The sequence below is a fragment of the Quercus lobata genome, chromosome 11 (assembly GCF_001633185.2).
Source record: "Quercus lobata isolate SW786 chromosome 11, ValleyOak3.0 Primary Assembly, whole genome shotgun sequence".
NCBI classification, from domain to species: Eukaryota; Viridiplantae; Streptophyta; class Magnoliopsida; order Fagales; family Fagaceae; genus Quercus; species Quercus lobata.
The window spans coordinates 25,919,937-25,939,043 of record NC_044914.1 but is presented as its reverse complement, the minus strand read 5'-3'; the positions used below and the strand labels follow the sequence as shown (position 1 = coordinate 25,939,043).

The 19,107-nt window shown below is 35.4% G+C and overlaps 1 protein-coding gene across 2 annotated transcripts; it reads left to right on the top strand.

The window, feature by feature from the left end:
- Window positions 1-14,237: 14,237 nt before the first annotated feature.
- LOC115969273 (protein FLOURY 1-like) lies at window positions 14,238-15,625 on the top strand. 2 transcript variants are annotated; one of them, XM_031088890.1, is made up of 2 exons: window positions 14,238-14,592; window positions 14,895-15,624. In XM_031088890.1, exon 2 carries the CDS (start codon window positions 14,968-14,970, stop codon window positions 15,547-15,549), a length of 582 nt encoding a protein of 193 aa, XP_030944750.1. In that variant the 5' UTR covers window positions 14,238-14,592; window positions 14,895-14,967; the 3' UTR covers window positions 15,550-15,624. The 2 variants fall into 2 exon arrangements, with proteins under 2 accessions (XP_030944750.1, XP_030944749.1); XM_031088889.1 differs by having other exon boundaries at window positions 14,238-15,625.
- The last annotated feature ends 3,482 nt before the right edge of the window (window positions 15,626-19,107 follow it).

The following is a 19,107-nucleotide window of genomic DNA, read 5'->3' as shown; positions in this document are numbered from 1 at the left end:
AAAGAAATTTGTTCAATTCTCTTTGAAACCTAAAAACTCTGATTTAGACAGCAACACTCAGAGATGGGATCAGAAAATATAAGCGATTTGAGAGCCTAAAACATATGCCTCTCAGAGCGTAAAAAAAATAAAATAAAAAATTTTTGAATTATGAGGTTTAGTCTCTATTTACAAAGGTCAGAGGACTCTAAAAAATATGCACAAACGATTAGGATGTGAATCCGAACGCATCCTTTTGCGAAAGGATCGAAAAGGTTGTGTCTTATCATCACCCGAAGGCCGTTGGGCCAAAGCCCAACAAAGGAAAATTTGGCCCCTTTAGAGTGCCGAATTGGCCTTTTGGCACTGAACACTCTTTCGTGTTCGGGTGCTATTTGGACTCTTCTTCTAGGGTTTTTTGGCCAGTCCTTGTACCTAGAATACCCTAAAATAAATATTGATAAAGTTCAAATTACCAACAATTTTATTGTTATCCAGTCACCCCTTTCATTTCTATGCATGCAATCCTATTTTAAACACTAATTATCAACCTATCACAAAATTATTTAATTAATTTTAATGGCTTAACCAATCAGAATTAATTTAAACTGATCATGTGTAGTTGACCTTACCTAGACACAGTGCATATTGACCATACAAACTTGATCATGCGATAGGGGTGGGCATGGGTTGAGTTAAGGAGATTTTTTGACCCAACCCACCATGGTGGGTCAAAAAATATTCAACCCAACCCATCACTTAAATCCAATCCAACCCACATGGGTCGGGTTCGGTCAAGTTGAACCAATAAGTTGGACAAATTTTTTTTTTTTATTATTATTATTAAATTGAGTAGAAAAAAATACAAATATAAATATATTAAAAAAAAACCCAAAAATTAGTATCAATGTAACTCCTTAAAGGCAAACAACACTAATGACTAAACAACAATAGTAATTTACTAAAGTTTGTATAAACTAATTGGTTTTTATATAAGATAGGAAGAGCTGGTTATTTTAAAAAATTTTATTAATTATGTAATATATTTTAAATATCTAATTAAATATATGGGTGGGTTGCGTCAAGTTTGGCGGGTTTGAAATTTTATGACCCAAACCAAACTCGACCCGCTATCAAAATTTTTTTTTGTAACCCAACCCAACCCACCAAGCCCTAAAAACCAACCTAACCCGGCTGGTTGGGTCGGGTCGGTTTTGGCGGGTCGGCGGGTTGGCTGCACACCCCTATCATGCGATATCTTTCGACTCAATGGTCTAATTTGAAAACCAGAAACACTGTTGTGACCGTTAGAATCAAAAGATCATTTTTATGATATGCAATGAATGAATTAATGCATGTAATGCAAAGACAAGTTGATGCATGTAATGCAAGAACAAATTGATGCATGTAATGCAATCATGATTTTTGTGGTACATGGATGGTCATTCAAGTTATTCTCCTTGATTAAATCATGGGTAAAAAATTGAGTGTCTACAATTGCAACAAATTTATTGTAACAAAACTCTACTTCAACGAAATTTTGAGAGAGGTTTGGTCAATAATTAAGAATAAAGCTAGAAATAGAGAGATAGGCTTGCAAATATAGGAAATTTTGGAATTTGATTAATTGTATATATAATGCAACCATGATAATCCTTGTCCCATTTGTAGGATAGGCTGGTTTTTCTAAGTGTTTAGTGCTCTCAAAAAAAAAAAAAAAAAAAAAAAAAAAAAAAAAAAAAAAAAAAAAAAAAAAACATGAACAAGTGTCTTTGCATTGTATATACAATTAATCAAATTCCAAAATTATCTATATTTGCAAGCCTATCTCTCTGGATACACTCAACATGGAATGCATGGCTACATGCAAAAACCTCATCAACACTCTCACCCTCCACAAACTCCCCAAGGCAAATAGGGAAATTTTGGTGATTAATCCTGCATTGGTATAAAAAGCTCATTGTGGGAGTTTTGGCAAAGGAGGCAGAGGAACAAGCTGTATGTTGGCATGTTCAGGTTGTGTGGTGTGACACTTCTTCCAACAAAAGTGGATGATCCCTAGCAAAAGAATGACCACAACAACAGCACCCACAATCCCCAGAGTTTTAGTGGCACCTTTGCTTCACTCTAACCCAAAGGAGTTAGTTGCAATTCTCTTGCATGGAGGAGGCAACAGAGTCAAAAGAGAGAAAATGCTACTCCCATAGCTATGTCTGCCGAAAATGTAAATGAGAGAGAGAGAGAGAGAGAGAGAGTCCAAATGATCATTTTCAAAAAAAATAAATAAATAAAAGAGAAAAGAAGAGAAAGAGACATTTGATTAGTAACCATGACCATTTTTGGTAACCAGAACCCATAAGCCATTTTTGTAAAAATTAGAAAAATTGGCAAGAGAGAGAGAGGGAGAGAAAAGAGGGGGAGAGATGAGACTATGAATGGTCATTTTCGGAAAAAATTAAAATAAAATAAAAACATTGATCAAGGACCATTGACCATTTTTGGTAACCATGGCCATTTTTTGGTAAACAAAACCTGTAAGCCAATTTTGCAATAGATAATTTGATGTGGGTCTTTTGCAAAATGGTTATGTAAAATAGAAAAAGTAGATTCTTATACTAGATGAAAAATTTTAGACGAACTAATGTGATTGCTCTTACCCCCATTTAGCATTTTGGCTAATAACATGACCAACGGATCAGATAAGCTTCTTGTGATTAAATATGAAGTATTAAATTTATATTATTATAAATTAAGCACTTAAGCTTGACCCGTCTACCTGGTCAAATAACTTTAAAAAAAATATTTTTAAAAAAAAGTTCCACCTAGCTGGGCTTTGTCATGAAATAAATCCAAAGAAAATTATCAAAAGTCAAGATTGGGCTCAAAACTAATAGAAAGAAAGAATAGGCTGACGGAAAGTAGGGTCACGGAGGAGATATATTTTTATGGAAAATGCTAAAGTTTGAAACTTAGCATTACTCTTTATTGTCAAGTTAAGATGTTAAGACGGAGGTAACGTCTCATAATAATGAAATTATTACTGAGATTAATCATAGGGCAGATTTTTAGGCGCAGCTAGAGGAGATAGACAGTGAGCTGGCAAGATACGATAATAAGGTTGAGCCGTTGCATGGACATGTAGCTGGAAGTCAGGAAGTGGATTTGCATGGGCCTGAGATAATGGGCCATCAAACCTCAGGAAAAACATGTGGGCCAAGCTTTAATGAGAAGGAGGCTGGCCACACAGGTCCAGCAAAAGGAAAAACTACTTATAAAGCACGTGGGCTGTCTAGGACTGATAAGGGGCTGATCCAACATGATTCTATTTTATCCAAGAGGTTTGTACGTGATTTTTACGAGGATGAGGAAGCTGGTGTGCAGGGGAAGAAAAAGAAAACAGAGGCGACAGATGCAGAAGCGGTGGAGGCTGGTTCCCAGCCCCACCGAGCACAATGAAAACCTTAGCATGGAACTGCCGGGGGCTTGGGAACCGCCGCGCAGAGAATGAGCTTGGTGAACTTATACAAGCTAAAGATCCCGCAATCGTGTTTCTCTCGGAGACACGGTCAAGAAAGACACAAATGACAAGGATTAGAAATAGATTGGAGTTTATGGGTTTATTTGTTGTACCAAGTGATGACCAAGGAGGAGGAGGACTAGCCTTATTATGGAAGAATAATGTGACTGTATGGGTGGACAGCTTCTCTAAGTATCACATCGATGCCATTGTGAACGGTGGGTCAGAAAATGCGTGGAGGTTGACAGGCTTCTACGGGGAGCCTGAAACAAGTCGACGGCATGAAGGTTGGGCTATGCTCCGTATGCTCAGCTCAAAGCCAAAACTCCCTTGGTGTTGTATTGGAGATTTCAATGAGCTTCTTGAGGTGAGTGATAAACGTGGTGGAGTGCCTCGATCCCATACGCAAATGCAGTCATTCCGAGATGCTCTGGACAGTTGTGGCTTCGTGGACTTGGGTTTTTCAGGGCCGGATTTCACTTGGCATGGGCGTAGGCGAGGAGAAATGATTTGGGAGAGGCTGGATCGTGGAGTTGTGAACTACGAATGGATGGCCAGGTTTCCCACAGGTAGAGTGCAGCACCTACATTTCTACACATCTGATCATAGACCGCTTTTGCTCTCTCTAGACTCAAATGGAGAACGGCAGAGGTGGCGGAGGAAACCTTTTCGCTTTGAATCGATGTGGGTGTCAAATCCGGGTTGCAAAGTCACTGTTGCAGAAGCTTGGGCTAGTCCACAGAGAGGGACACCTATGTTAAATGTTACTTCTAAAATAAAAGAATGCAAGAAGCGGCTAAAGAGATGGAGTAAAGAAACTTTTGGGAATGTGAAGGAACAAATAAAGGTGGTAAAAGAGAAGTTGTGGGTGGCAGAGGTTCAATCTGTACAAAGTGGTGACCAAGGGACAGTTGAAAATCTCAAGGCCGAATTGCATGGCTTGTTGGAGAAAGAAGAAAAAATGTGGCATCAACGTTCAAGGGTACAATGGCTTCAATGTGGTGATCAGAACACAAGGTTTTTTCATGGTGCAGCCACATGTAGGAAGAGACAAAATTTTATCAAAGGGCTCAGAGATGAAAATGAAGTTTGGCACAGTGAGGAGCAGAGCTTTTCGGGTTTGCTTATAGATTTTTATGAAAAGCTTTTCAAGTCATCAAATCCTCAAAATATGGACAGAGTAGTGGATGGGGTTCAAAAGGTGGTGACTGATTCCATGAATGCAGATTTGGCAAAACCATATTCCGCAGATGAGGTGGAAAGGGCGATAAAAGATATGGCACCCTTAAAAGCTCCAGGGCCAGATGGGATGCCCCCATTGTTCTATCAAACCTACTGGTCAGATGTCGGTATGGATACTACTCAGGCTGTATTATCTTGTTTAAATTCTGGATCTGTTTTGAAATCTATAAACCACACTTTTATAACTTTAATTCCCAAAGTTAAAAATCCAGAAAAAGTGACTGAATTTAGACTGATTAGTCTGTGTAATGTGCTGTATAAGATTGTAAGCAAGGTGATTGCAAATCGCCTGAAACCTTTGCTTAACTCTATTATTTCTGATACACAAAGTGCCTTTATAGCTGATCGGCTTATCACTGATAATGTTCTCATTGCCTTCGAGTCTCTGCATCATATGAAAAATAACTGTACAGGGAAGACAGGTTTTATGGCCCTAAAGTTAGACATGAGCAAAGCCTACGATAGAGCGGAGTGGTCTTTCCTTGAGAAAGTATTGCTGAAGTTGGGTTTTCAGGAGTCTTGGGTGAGTTTGATTATGGAGTGCATCACCTCGGTAACTTATTCGATTTTGGTGAATGGGGAACCAAAAGGCTTGATAACCCCGTCAAGGGGTTTACGGCAAGGGGACCCTCTCTCACCATATCTTTTTCTGTTCTGTGCGGAAGGCCTCAATGCTATTTTTCAGAAGGCAGCGGTGGATGGTAAAATACAAGGCTTTTCTATCTGCAGAAATGGGCCAAAATTAACCCATTTATTTTTTGCAGATGACTGTCTTTTGTTTTGTAGATCATCCTTGGAGGAGTGTGAGAAAATTAAGGAGTTATTGACATGCTATGAGGAAGCCTCGGGTCAAATGGTGAACACAGATAAAACTACTCTGTTCTTAAGCAAAAATACCGATGTGCATGTACAAGAAGTAATAAAAAATTCCCTTGGTGTTCCTGCAATCCACCACTACGAGAAATATTTGGGCTTGCCCTCTTTTATTGGCAGGAATAAGAAGGCTTGTTTTACACAAATCAAGGAACGGATTTGGGCCAAGATGCAAGGTTGGAAGGAGAAGTTGCTCTCACAAGCCGGGAAGGAGATCATGATTAAGGCCGTTGTCCAATCTATACCCACTTACTCTATGAGTGTTTTCAAGCTACCAATGGGATTATGTAAGGATATTGAAGCTATGATACGGAAGTTTTGGTGGGGCCAAGGTGAAAATAGGAAGATACATTGGATTAATTGGAGTACTTTGTGCGACTCTAAGTCTGTGGGAGGTTTGGGTTTCCGGGATATTCAAAGATTTAATAATGCTATGTTGGCTAAGCAAGTTTGGCGTCTCTTCCACCAAAGAGACACTTTGTTGTTCCGAGTTTTTAGTGCTAAATATTTTCCTAATGGCAACATATTGGATGCTCCTATTCACCCAAAATGTTCCTACGCTTGGAAAAGTATCTTGCAAGCACGAGAAGTCATCCAACATGGGGCGGTATGGCGAGTAGGGAATGGTCATTTGATCGATATCTGGAACCACAGGTGGCTGTCTGAACATACCCATGGGCTGGTCATGTCTCCTAGACCGGATGTCAACCTTAATAAGGTTAGTGACTTGTTACTGCATAATCCCAGACAGTGGAATATGGACCTCATTGATAGAGTGTTTTATCCTTGGGAAGCTAATGAGATCAAAAGGATTTATGTGAGTGAAGACACGGGTGAAGACAAACTTACCTGGCCCCTAACTCCAAGTGGGGTTTATTCTGTTAAGAGTGCGTATCACAGGTTATCAAATGCCGCTCTGCAATCCAAAGCTAGTTCGTCATCTTCAGAGGGAGCTAAAGAGGTGTGGAAAGGAATTTGGCGAATCCGTGCACCAAATCGTGTTCGGCATTTCATGTGGAGAGCTGTAAAGGATTCGCTTCCAACGAAGATGAATCTGTGCCGACGACATGTAGTGGGAGATGTTCTCTGCCCTCTCTGTGAAGAAGCTCAGGAATCTACTCTTCATAGCCTGTGGTTCTGTGAGCAAGCCCAAGCAGTGTGGCGGTCAGAAAGATGTTTTGTGGTACTGTACGAGAAACACCACAGATCATTCTTGGACCTGTTTGCGAGCGTGCAGAAGATGAATTCAAGCTTCAACGTTGCATGGTTTGCAACTATTGCGTGGAGCCTATGGAAGCGACGAAACTGCTTGAGGGAACGTCAGCCAACGTGGCCACTGCTGGATGTGGGTCGACGTGCGTGCAACCTGGTGGAAGAGTTTTTTGATGTGCAGAACAGAGCAATGAAACAGAGTATCATTCATCCCCCAGTCAAGTGGACGCCACCGCCGGAACCTGTTTACAAGGCTAACTTTGACGCGGCCCTGTTTGAGCATGTGGGTCTAGCTGGGTTGGGTGTGGTGATTCGGGACTCAGGTGGCAATGTTATCGCAGCCTTGAGTGAGAAGATAAAACTGCCCCAATCGGTGGAGCTCGCAGAAGCATTGGCAGCCAGGCGGGCGGTCATTTTGGCAGCTGAACTGAGCATCTTCAAGGTCATGGTTGAGGGAGACTGCTTGCGTGTTATTCAGGCTTTGAGCGGACAGGGCAGCTACCTTACTATGTTTGGTCATGTGGCAGAGGAGACTCGCCGACTGGGTTTGTGTTTAGAGCTTTGTAGTTTTCATCATGTGAAGAGGGATGGTAATAAGTTAGCCCATTCCCTTGCTCGTAGAGCAGTTTTATCTGCAGATGTGGATGTTTGGGTGGAAGAACTACCCGAGGACCTGGATGCTGTATTCCAGGGTGATTTTGCGATGTAATTTGGTCAAGAGTTTTTCTCTATTTAATAAAGCCTCTCTTACCTTTTTCTCAAAAAAAAAAAAAAAAAAAAAAGATGTTCAAACTCAGAACTTCTTGCTCTAATACTATGTTAAATTACCGATTATTTAAAAGCTTATTTGTTGTAATAAAGTAGTTTTAATCATTTAACCACATACTTCTAATCATTTAAGCCAACACCACATATCACTCTAATAATGTGATCTTATATTCAAGTCTTCCAAAACTCTATTTGGTCGAATAGTTCACTGTGAATATCCTCAATATCAACAAATACCTTTAACGAATCTATGCAGCAGTGAGCACTAACTAAAATGAACGAAATAAGATCATTTACATTCCTTTAAAGAGAGATAGGAATTGATCTCTTTTTAGGTTTGGTTACACAGTGGATGAGTCAATCCTGTTTAGTCTGCACAGGAAAAGATATCTTTCTAGGTAAAGTTGAATTTGTCATTTACATTGATGATAATATCCACTTCCCAAAACAAAATGTGGTGGATTATGCTTGCTATAAGTACGGGAGACATTTTTTTGTTTATGGTGTCGAGTTTGGGATTCAGCCTAAAAAGAATTCATTTTCTCGTGCTTTATATTGCACTGAATTTCTTGCCATGTAAACCATTTACCACTCCTACAACTCTCTCTCTCTCTCTCTCTCTCTCTATTAAAAAAAAAAAAAAAGTCCTTTCCTTTTCCTTTGCAGAAGTTCTGATTTTTTTTCTTTTTCTTTTTCTTTTTCCCACACAAATACAACCCTTTATGGCTTTATGTTTGGTAATTGGAATAACTTATTTTGACCAGATAAATCTTAAAAGTAATCTGATCATGAGTTGGGCTAGAACTGTAGAACACATCTGAAAAACATGAGTTTCGTAATTAGATGTTAATTCTTTTTAGGATAATTATTAGATGTTAATCGATTGTTGTTGCTCAAACCATGCATCATTCCTTTCCTGTATTAGAATTGAAAGCTCGAAAATGTGTTAAAAACACAAGAGCTGTTTAGACCCCCAAATAAAAGTTACAGCTCAATAGATTTTACACTAACTTAATTCTAAGTGCGGAATAATGTAAATGTGAGCAAATAAATAAACAAGCTACTCTAACACATATTCATATAATCACAGCAGTAAAATGAACTGTAAAAGAGTAAGGAAAAAGAATGCAAACACAGATAACACGCCAATGTGTTATCGAAAAGGAAACCGAAAAACTCGGCAAAAAGCCTCTCTGCCGCCCTCCAAGCGATAATCGATCCACTAAACAATCAGTTGGGATGGGTTAGCAAGAGGCCCTCCAAGCCTAATCTACCCACTGTACCTAAGCCCTCCAAGCTCCTACTCTAACAAGGCTTCTCGAAACTGTGTCTTATCTAGCTCTCCGGATCCCGCAACAGGCTCCATGTTGCATCTGTCATCCTTGGCTTCTTCCAATATTTCCCAGCAGCACCAACGATCACTTTACACTCTGAAAGGGTGTGATAAGTGTTTGGGCTATCAACTTCTCAATAGTATGAAAATGGAGAGATAGAAGTTGAGGAAAATCCACAAGCTATTATGTAAAGGCTTGTGGGTATAACAATCTCTAACTCTCAAGGTGTTTGGTTAGGGTTTTCTCTCAGAAGCACTCCTTAACATTTGTGAGTAATGTGGGTAAATATAGTGTGGGTATAGAAAATGTGTATCAGATAGTACAATCTGGCAAAACAGAATGTCTCGTGGGTGTCTCACAGGAAGGCCTTACCCGCGAGACACATTTGTCTCTAGCTGTACTAACTCTTCGCATTCCAGTCATGTGCAGAGCACATGCATTACTTCACGGGATGCTAAGTCATGAGATATCCGCGAAAACCTCTTCAATCTTCAATAGCTTAAGTCTTCACACACTCTCTCTCTCTCTATCACACAACCCTTACAATCAAGTCCCACAATAAATACAAGATACAAAAGATTAAATAAAATTACAATCAAATTTGGCACGAAATAAAAGCCAACAAAATACATAGTTGTAAATCACAACTTTACAAAAAGAAATACTGTAATTACTAATTACTTCAATTTTTACTCATAGTCAATGACTCAAAATGTACTATACTTATTTTATCCTCCTTTTTTGTTTTTTTTTTTTTTAAGAAACACCTTATTTAACCATTTGATCATTAAAGTTGGTGCTTTTCTCCTTCGAGGTTATAGTCAAACTACATATACCATTGAACCAGAAGACAATTGATGAACTCCAATATCTCCACTACTATATTATTGAAGTTCTCAATTTGCCTTTTTATCACATGAAATTTCAAAATTAGCTTTCTTCAATGAAGGTAGCATTTTTTTTTTTTTTTTTTTTAAGTTTGGTAACTATAACGAAGGAGAGGAGATTTGAAAACATTAAAAAATTCCAATTGAGCTATAATACTTTTAGCATTGAAAATTAGCCAAAATGGCAAAATACCCATTTCTCACAAAATTTCCAGCAAAATTTCTCTTATCTGAAACTATTTGGGGATGTGCTCCTGTGTTTGAAACTCGATTTTCTAAAAATCAAGTTTCAAATGTAAAACTCGATTTTTGGACAATCAAGTTATAGAGAAATGAAACTTTAAAATAAAAAATAAAAAAATTGTGGAACTCGGGTTCCTTGAAAATATTCAAGTGGAACTTGAGTTCCATGAACTTGAGTTCCACAAATTTTTTTTTTTTTTTTTTAAGTTTCATTTTGCTATAACTTGATTGTCCAAAAATCGAATTTTACATTGAAACTCGATTTTCCAAAAATCAAGTTTCAAAATAGGGGCACATTCTTAAATAGTTTCAGACAGAGGGGCATTTTACAGGAATGTTTGTGAGAAAGAGGTAAAACCCCATTTTGGCCGTTGAAAATGTTAATTAAGGTAAATGCAATCACAACAAGATGGTCACAATCTTCCGCTACTCCACTTTTCCTTGTCACATTGTCTACTATCTCTTTCTTCATTTATTTATTTATTATTATTATTTATACAAGATAAAATTTCTACTCTAGTCTAATCTAAGTGTATATGTGTGTAAAGCTCTCTCCTGAAAAATTAAACCCCGACCCTTGCCCCCCACACCCCACAAACACTTATACTTGTAGAGTAACCAACACACCAAAGGTGTGCGGTGGTTATTTATTATTATTTTTGATAATTCAAACATTGTAATTTGTAATAATGGGGGAAGAGGAGGTTGTGCAAAGCTACATGACTCTTGTCAACTATAAAAGTGTATTAATTTGTACCAGTTAAGGTTGAATTTAGTAGGAATGTAATTAGGTTGACATTAATTATTACCTATAATTGGCTTTCTTTTTATCATTAAAAAAATTGCATTACAATTCATTATTAAATTATTTATTATTCCTCTACATATGCACTTAGAGCATTCTTTATTAAAACTCTATCATTTATAGAGTTGAGAAAAAGAAGTTTACTTTTTTTTCGTTTTCTTTTTTTGATAAAAGGTTAAAAGGGTTTTAAAATTTTATAATTAAAACACGATTACAATAAATCAGATTCAAGAAGAGTTATAAAACAAGGAGGTAAATCCTCCAATCAAACATATTCAACAACCAAGTATTTAGCCTTATTTGCTTGTTATTTTCATTTTTGGTAAGCAACACTATTAAAAGATTGACATACGAATAAAGTATCACTAAAATGCATGTCTTCCTAAATGACATCCAAAATATGACCATATATGTAGTGATAGAGTTTGTTCTAGACTGAATCACTTTGACTGAAACCAAATCATCTCATTCAAAGATTACATCAAAGAGTCCAAGATCAGGACAAAACCTAAACTCATCCTCCATTGTCACAACATATTCTTTATATTCTTTTTTGTTTTTATGGAAATATATTCTTATATTCCAATCTAAAATATCCCAAAATGAAGTTCTCTTTGAAAAATTAATATATAAATTTCCTAATATACTCTTACTTTATTTTAAAAGTCAATATTTTTCTTTGACTAAATTAAAGTTTAAGGAGGATAGTTTTGAAAACTAGTACTTTTTATGTAAATGACAATACATAATGATGCTCCTTTACAAATTTATATTTTTGAATAAACCTTACAAAATGGGACAGAATAAGTATCAAATTACAAGAAACAATTCCCTTGCCTTAGCTAGGAGAACAATTCATTTTTATGGTTTTTTTAGTTTGGATTGAGGATGTTAAATAACAAGAAACACTTCTTCTTTTTTAACTGTACAAGAAACACTTGAGAGCAACAAAAGGGAATGCTAAAATTACACCAAACTATCTGATCTCTTACTCATGATGTGAATCAATTAACAGTCGGGATCATGCCTATATGATTGATCAAGATACTACTAGAATATGGATTGAGATTAGGTGCAATACCTAGGGTATTATACCTAATGTAATTGGTGTGAGTGACTGAGATTTTAAGTTACAAAAAGTAACTTTAAATCTCAACCATTGAATAAAAAAATAAGAAAAAGTAAAAAAAGTAAGATGAGTAAAAAAAAATATGGGCAAGGATGGTTGCAGCAAATCCTGCATAATGTGGAAACGTGGGAGAGAGAGAGAGAAAGGGGTGAGTGGAGAGAGAGAGGGGTGAGAAACACTAACATAAAATTTCTTTAAATTTGCATTGACATATGTCATTCTAATATATTGCCACATCCACCATTATGCAGGCCAAAGTTGCAGTAAATCTTTGCTCAAAAAATATTGTGAGAGAAAGGAGCGTAAATTGCATGGTGCATTGAATCTCAATCCCTATCATACCATATAGCACCAAAAAAGAAAAAAAAAAGAAAAGAGAATTATTTGCCACCGCCAAAAGACACTTTACATAACCTGGTGGCCTTAAAAAAATCACATGTAGAGATACAGAGTAGAACAAAGTTTCTCTCCAAACTAGTTTGGAAAGAAACTTTTCAAACTTCTCATATATCTCTTTTTTATTTGTGTGAATTTTGAAAATCTAACCATTGAATTTCATGTTCCTTATGTTCTTAACATGCATATCAAATTTCGTTCAAATTGGATATTATTTACTATTCGATCAATAAACTTATTTTGTATATACAATTTTAGATCATAAAATTTTGAAATTTTAACATTTGTTTGATGAGATAGTAATTGATCTTTGATTTTCTTGAAATTTTACATGCATGAAGAATATAATAAGAACATGCAATCTAACGGTTAGATTTTCAAAATTTACACTCAATATAGAGATATATGAGGAGTTTGTAGAGTTTCCCTCCAAACTAGTTTGGAGAGAAACTTTGTTCTACGGGGTACCCATGATCTTTCCCTAAAATAACGAATTTGCCACTCTTTGAAGAGAAATTTTGTTCTACAGAGTACCCATGATCTTTCCCTAAAATAACGAATTTGCCACTCTCGCACAAGTGGAGTTAATGACATACCCGTCTTTGGGTGTACCGTTGTACTATGTGGCCAAGACTCCTAGCCTTCAACAGTAAAAGGCATTAAAAAGTAAAAACAAAGATTAAAAAGACTATTTGCACTTAGGAAGAATAATGGTACAGACATAAACTATTTTATAATATTTTTACAAACTGCTGACGTGACTTTAGTAATTTTCAAATAATTATTGGTAAACATAAATGTGATGTTAACAGTGGACCCATATTAAAACTAATAAGAATTTGTCACATCAATAGTTTGTAAAAATGTTGTGGATAGTTAAATTCTCAAACTATTATATAAATTTTTCTACAAACTGATGAAGTGATGGATAGTTATTGAACAGTAAAAAAATGATATCAATTGTGAGTCCAAATGGGAATCGATAAGAATTTGTAATGTTAATAATTTGTAATGTTAATAATTTGTAAAAATATTATAAAAAAGTTTGTGTACATGGCATTACTCGGCATAGATTATAGATTAATTGCTTGCAAATAATAACCTCTGCAATAATATTAAATTCAAAGTTTATTAATCTCCATCAAATACATTTGATTTTCTTCTTTATGGTGATATTTCTGATGTAATTAGGTCTATCTCTATTTTTATAACTAGACTAGATCTATGTCATTTATTTACATATCATATTTTTATTTTCTACAAATTTTATCTTTATATTTCTTGTTCTTGATATATATCAAATTTTAGGATGTCTTACTCTTACGTTTACTCTACATAAGTTTTTTTTTGGATTTTAGATGAGCTCCAAATCTAAATGCATGAGACAACCTAAATATTTTGTATACATATACAATAAAAACTAAAAGTGTCAATTTGAAATTTATCTTCGTATATCTTGTGACTTAAATCAAGACGGTGATCCTATCAATTTAGTTTTTTTTACAACTTTGTCATCATAACTCATATTTCATAATATGAAAACACTAAAATTTTGTTTTCATTTTTAATAACTCAAACTCATTTTTTTTAAGTAATGGGTGGTGAAAATTGAGAAAAAAAAAATTAAACCAAACAGATAGAGCTGATGTGAGGCTCATGAAAAGTAAATTATTGATGATGAGAATTGAGTAATAAATGATAAAAATCACTCAAACCAAACCAGGACCTAAAAGGCTAAAACACTCATTCTAACCAACATTTTTTAAAATAAATAAATAAATGCAGATACTCAGAAATTAAATACTAGATTCTAAAAAAAATAAAAAATAAATACTATATCAAACTTATTGGATAACTGAACTGACTCAACATGTTGATTTGTCGGAGCATCCTGGCAGTCCGTCCAATATATATCTCCACACTCTCTCCCTCACTGACACGATAGATACATTCCCATCTCTCTCTCTCTCTACTGTAGAATGTTAGTGGTCCCATACTTCTACTCCTCTGTGTACCTTCCTTCTCCACGGTTCCAAATAGAAACTCGTATTGCATTTCTTTGTCTTTCGTTCCTTTTTCCCAAATTCTCTTTTTCTTTTTCTTTTTTCTTTTTTTTTTTTGTAAAGAAAATCATAAAGTTTCTTTTTTGTTTCTTGCTTATACCAAAAGTTTGAGCATTCCAACATTGAAATCAAGGATCTTAAAGTGTAAGCCATTAGACCCACATGCAGATTCTGAGACATTTTTGTTTATTGGTTGTCATTTGCACTGTTTTTAATTTGCATAAGAGGTTTTTGCAAAGCTTTTTGGGGTTTCTGGTTATGGACTGCGCTTCATGTTTGACGTTTCTGAATCAGGGAAATGGGTTTGGTTGTGGGTTTTTCGTGTTTGGGTATTTCTCACATGTTTTCAATTTTTTGGGGTTGTTTTATATAATTGGTTTGTGTTTGAAGTTTTTGCAATTTGGTTGGCACGGTAAGGATTTGATGCAATTTTTGTGTGAATTCAGAGGGAAATCAAGTGGTTTTAGAAATGGGGTTCCTCTAAAAAGTGGTGCGGGTGAAGTATCTGATTCAAAGATTATGCCTTGTGAGCGTGAATCGTTGAAATTGTTGGAGAATTCAAAGTCACAGAAACAGGCTGTGAATTCAAATGGTGATGCTTTGGAAGAGAATGATGATGACAAAAAAGAATGCCATGGTGAAGATGAAGAATTTGATGTAATGGCGTTGAGAAAATTGTTGAAGATAGAGAGGCAGCGAGCAAATGGCTCTTATGCAGAGCTTGAGAAGGAAAGAATGGCGGCTGCATCAGCAGCAGAGGAGGCAATGGCCATGATTTTGCGGCTTCAAAGAGAGAAAAGCTCAATAGAAATTCAAGCCAATCAATACCGCAGATTGGCTGAGCAGAAGCAGCAATATGACCAAGAAGTGATACAATCTTTGCGATGGATTGTGATGAAACACGAGTCTAATAGGAGTTTGTTGGAAGATCAATTGAGGTTTTGTAGGCAAAAGTTGAAGCTTTGTACTATGAAGGGAAATGAAGTGGATCATGGACCTGAAGGAGTTGATGCAAGTATGAGATTTTTGAATTCCAGTACAGAACATGGTTTTGATGATATGCTAATTAGTTCTCTTGACATGGATTCCTCAATGTTGTAAGTTATTGTGCATATCTTGAATAATAATACATTGATGTATCCTTTCTTCCAATATAAATTTTAGTTTATAAATGTAAATTTAGCCTTCCTTTTGTTTTGCCTTTGATTCGGTAATTTAAATTTTAGAAAGTGTGACTAAGAGCTTGTTTGTATATCATGAAAAATAAATTATATCATTCTATTTTCATGATCATCGTCCAAACCGAGAGGGTCCCATGGATGGCAAACTGTTTGGCTTGATTTTGGATGACTGTTTCTATAACTCAAAAACTCAAAATTTTAGACGTGGATTCTGGAAAATGAAAACATGACTTATTTTTAAGAACTGTGAACAAGTACCACTAAATTTTCATGATGTATCATCCAAACCAAGTGGGTCCTATGAATGACACAGTATTTGACTTGATTTTGGATGACTGTTTCCATGACTCAAAAACTCAAAATTTTGGACGTAGATTCTAGAAAATGAAAATAGGGCTTATTTTTAAGAATTTTGAACAATTACTTTATTATTTTCTAGTGAGAACTGAAAACGAAAGTTCAGAAAATTATACTTTGGCGAAAGAAAGTCCGGGGAATTCAGTTTTTTTTATTAGCATAAGGGAATTCAGTTTTTGAATCAAACAATTATAATATTATATCTCAAACACATGGTATATTGTTTCTAAAAAAAAAAAAAAAAAAAACAGTATATTATAACCTTGGAGATAGGTAGAATGCCATTAACTAGGTCCAATGGTCCTTGACATTTTTTTTTCTCCTTTTCTTTCAAATAAATTTCATATCTTGATACCGTTTATAATTTTATCTCAAACAAATCTGAGGTCTCAGAAACATTGCTCTCTTTTTCTTTTTTTTATCAGCTTATAGACCATAAACATTTGATTTTAACAATTAATCTCCTGAAATTTTAATTTGAATAATTAATTTCATAGATACCAGCTTAGTCACAAATCAAATATTTTGTTCATATTTTCTAGTCAAGTCTAGCGGATTTAATTTGATGACGTGCAATCTTTTTGTTTTGTTAGATAGCAAGTGGGGAGAGGTTGCATTCGAACTAGATACATGGGACACCATCAAGCATGCTATTACCATTGCATTATCACTTAAACCCTCACATTAGTGCATTTATTTTTACACTCTCATTTCTTGAGAGTGTAAAAATGACACACCGCACCAAACTTGATGGGAAAAAGAAAAAAAAAAAATCTTTCCTCTTTGACATCTAATTGACCAAACTTTGTTAAATTAATATTACAAAAGTTTTTTTTAAAAAAAATATTTAAAATGTTTTGTACTAACCTCCCATTTACTTAATGGCAAGTTTCCAAAATTATCTTATTTCATAATTAAAATTCACTGTTTTAAAATTTTAATTAAAGTGTATTTTAAAATATTAAGTATGAATTTTGCTTTTTTGCTCTTTTCTTTTCTTTTTTCAACGAGTTATGAAGAGACTTTCCATTGCAAGTGTTTTGGCACTTGATAAATTTTGCATGTTATTCTAAATCTATCAGTTATTTTTTTACTAATCATGATTATATTTTTGTAAAGAGATTCTTATAAAAATTTAGAATATTTCATTACTAATATTAAAAAAAAAAAAAAAAAGGAGAATGTTTTTAGAATATTTCATTACTAATATTTCAAAGAAGGGGAATGTTTTTTTTCTTCAGGTTTGTGGTGGAGTGTCATTCTTCCAATCCTCAAGAGAGAGGAGGACAATTATGCCAACCAAATTTTGCAAACTTATGAGTCAGGGGAAATTATTGTGTACTCCCGGAGTATCATAAATACGTACTCCCTCCTCTCACATGAATGGTGGGTCTCACTAATTAAATTTATGGTGAGACCTACCATTCATGTGAAAGGAGGGAGTACGCATTTATGGTACTCTAGGAGTATCGAATAATTTTCCATGAGTCATGAGTCATAACCACTTAAAAAATAAAAAATAAAAAACGTCTTCATTTTTAAACCCAACCGTCAACACTATATGAGTAAATCGTTTAACAAAACTATCCCGAAAAGCCAAAACAACACTCAGTACCATAGTTAGTAAAATATGTTATATATAATACAGTAATGTCAGTAAATATACTAGTGGGTATAATTTGGCATTTTCAAAAAAAAAAAAAATTTGGCATTTTCACAAAAAATGCATTTAAAACTTTTGGCAAAAGAAAAAATGAAAACGAAAAAAGAATGATACATATATAGTATAGGTGTAGGGTCACGTTTTTCTAGCCAAGCCCAAGATGCATGAGACTTTAGACTAGTGAGCCCGGTATAATAAATTTGTAGAGAGTGGGCCAAAGAGCTAGGCTTTAGTGTATGGACAACAGTCATCACGGTGTTCTTCATGGACCGAGTTTATCAGAGAGAATTGGTCCTCGGTACGATCCGAGGAGTTTTTTCTGGCACCTCTAGTGTGTGTGGGGGGGCGGGGGGTCTCAGCCCCGCCCTCCTATCTCTCTTTACTCCCTTTTTATAGTAGTTTCCTTCCTCCTGAATGGGGTCCCTAGGACAGGTACTTGTCTCATCAGCCCTTTCCTCCAGTTGTTGGAAGTGGTTGTAAGGACAGAGAAGTATGGCCGTGTCAGACACAAGGCACTGAATGCAATAATGGCAGCCTTTCCCTTAGGCACTTCCGTTTTCTCCGTTGTCCTTTCTTGTCTTTAGTATTTTTCCTGCTCCGTGGGACGATATAGAGTGTCACTACCAATGGCGGGTTGCCTTCTTTATCCTCAACCACACCCATGCCGAGGAGGATTCTCCCCATGGCCGAGGAGGGACTTTTCCTTGGACTGGGCCATTGGCCCAATGTAGGCATTGACATGGGCTTACTGGTCTTTTACCCCCCACAATAGATATAATACGTTTATTTTTAAAATTTTCACGTTCTAAAATATAGAAACGTTTATATACATTTTCAATAATAAATACAGTATTAATATTAGAAATTATTTTCAACACTTTAATTTGAAAAATCTACTATAATGGACAAAATTATTTAAATAAACATGATTAATAGAATATAAATATTCAATAAAATAATTCGTACATGAAATTGTGGTTCAAAGAAATCAAGATCTAAAAGTTATACTTTTGTAAAAAGTGTGGATATTTTGATACTTCGGCTTAAGAACACTAAAAATTGTGGTAAGTTTCCTATGAACTATAATGCTTCTCCTTTTGTTTTATGCAGCCTAAAGCATGTGATGGTTTTGACATATGGCTTTAGAAAAAGCCACATGCTAAACATCCATTCCCATGACTTAGCAAACATCAGTGAAGGCCAAGGTCAATCTGTGAGTGTTTGTCTTCAACACACAAGGGAATATTATCAACACTCCAACAAGGATGAATGTTCAATAAGTGTATAAAACACTATGAAAGTTTAGACCCCAATTTCCAAATTATCAATTTAAGCTTATTATTAAACAATTAATGTGCGGAATATGAACATAAGCATATAACAGAATTGATAAACAATCTCAACCAAATAAAATCACATTCACAACAGAAATTAAATGGCAAAGATTAAGGGAAGAGA

Excerpts from the sequence above, each read along its gene's own strand:
- LOC115969273 (XM_031088889.1), top strand. The coding sequence starts at position 14,611 with ATGCAGATTCTGAGACATTTTTGTTTATTGGTTGTCATTTGCACTGTT.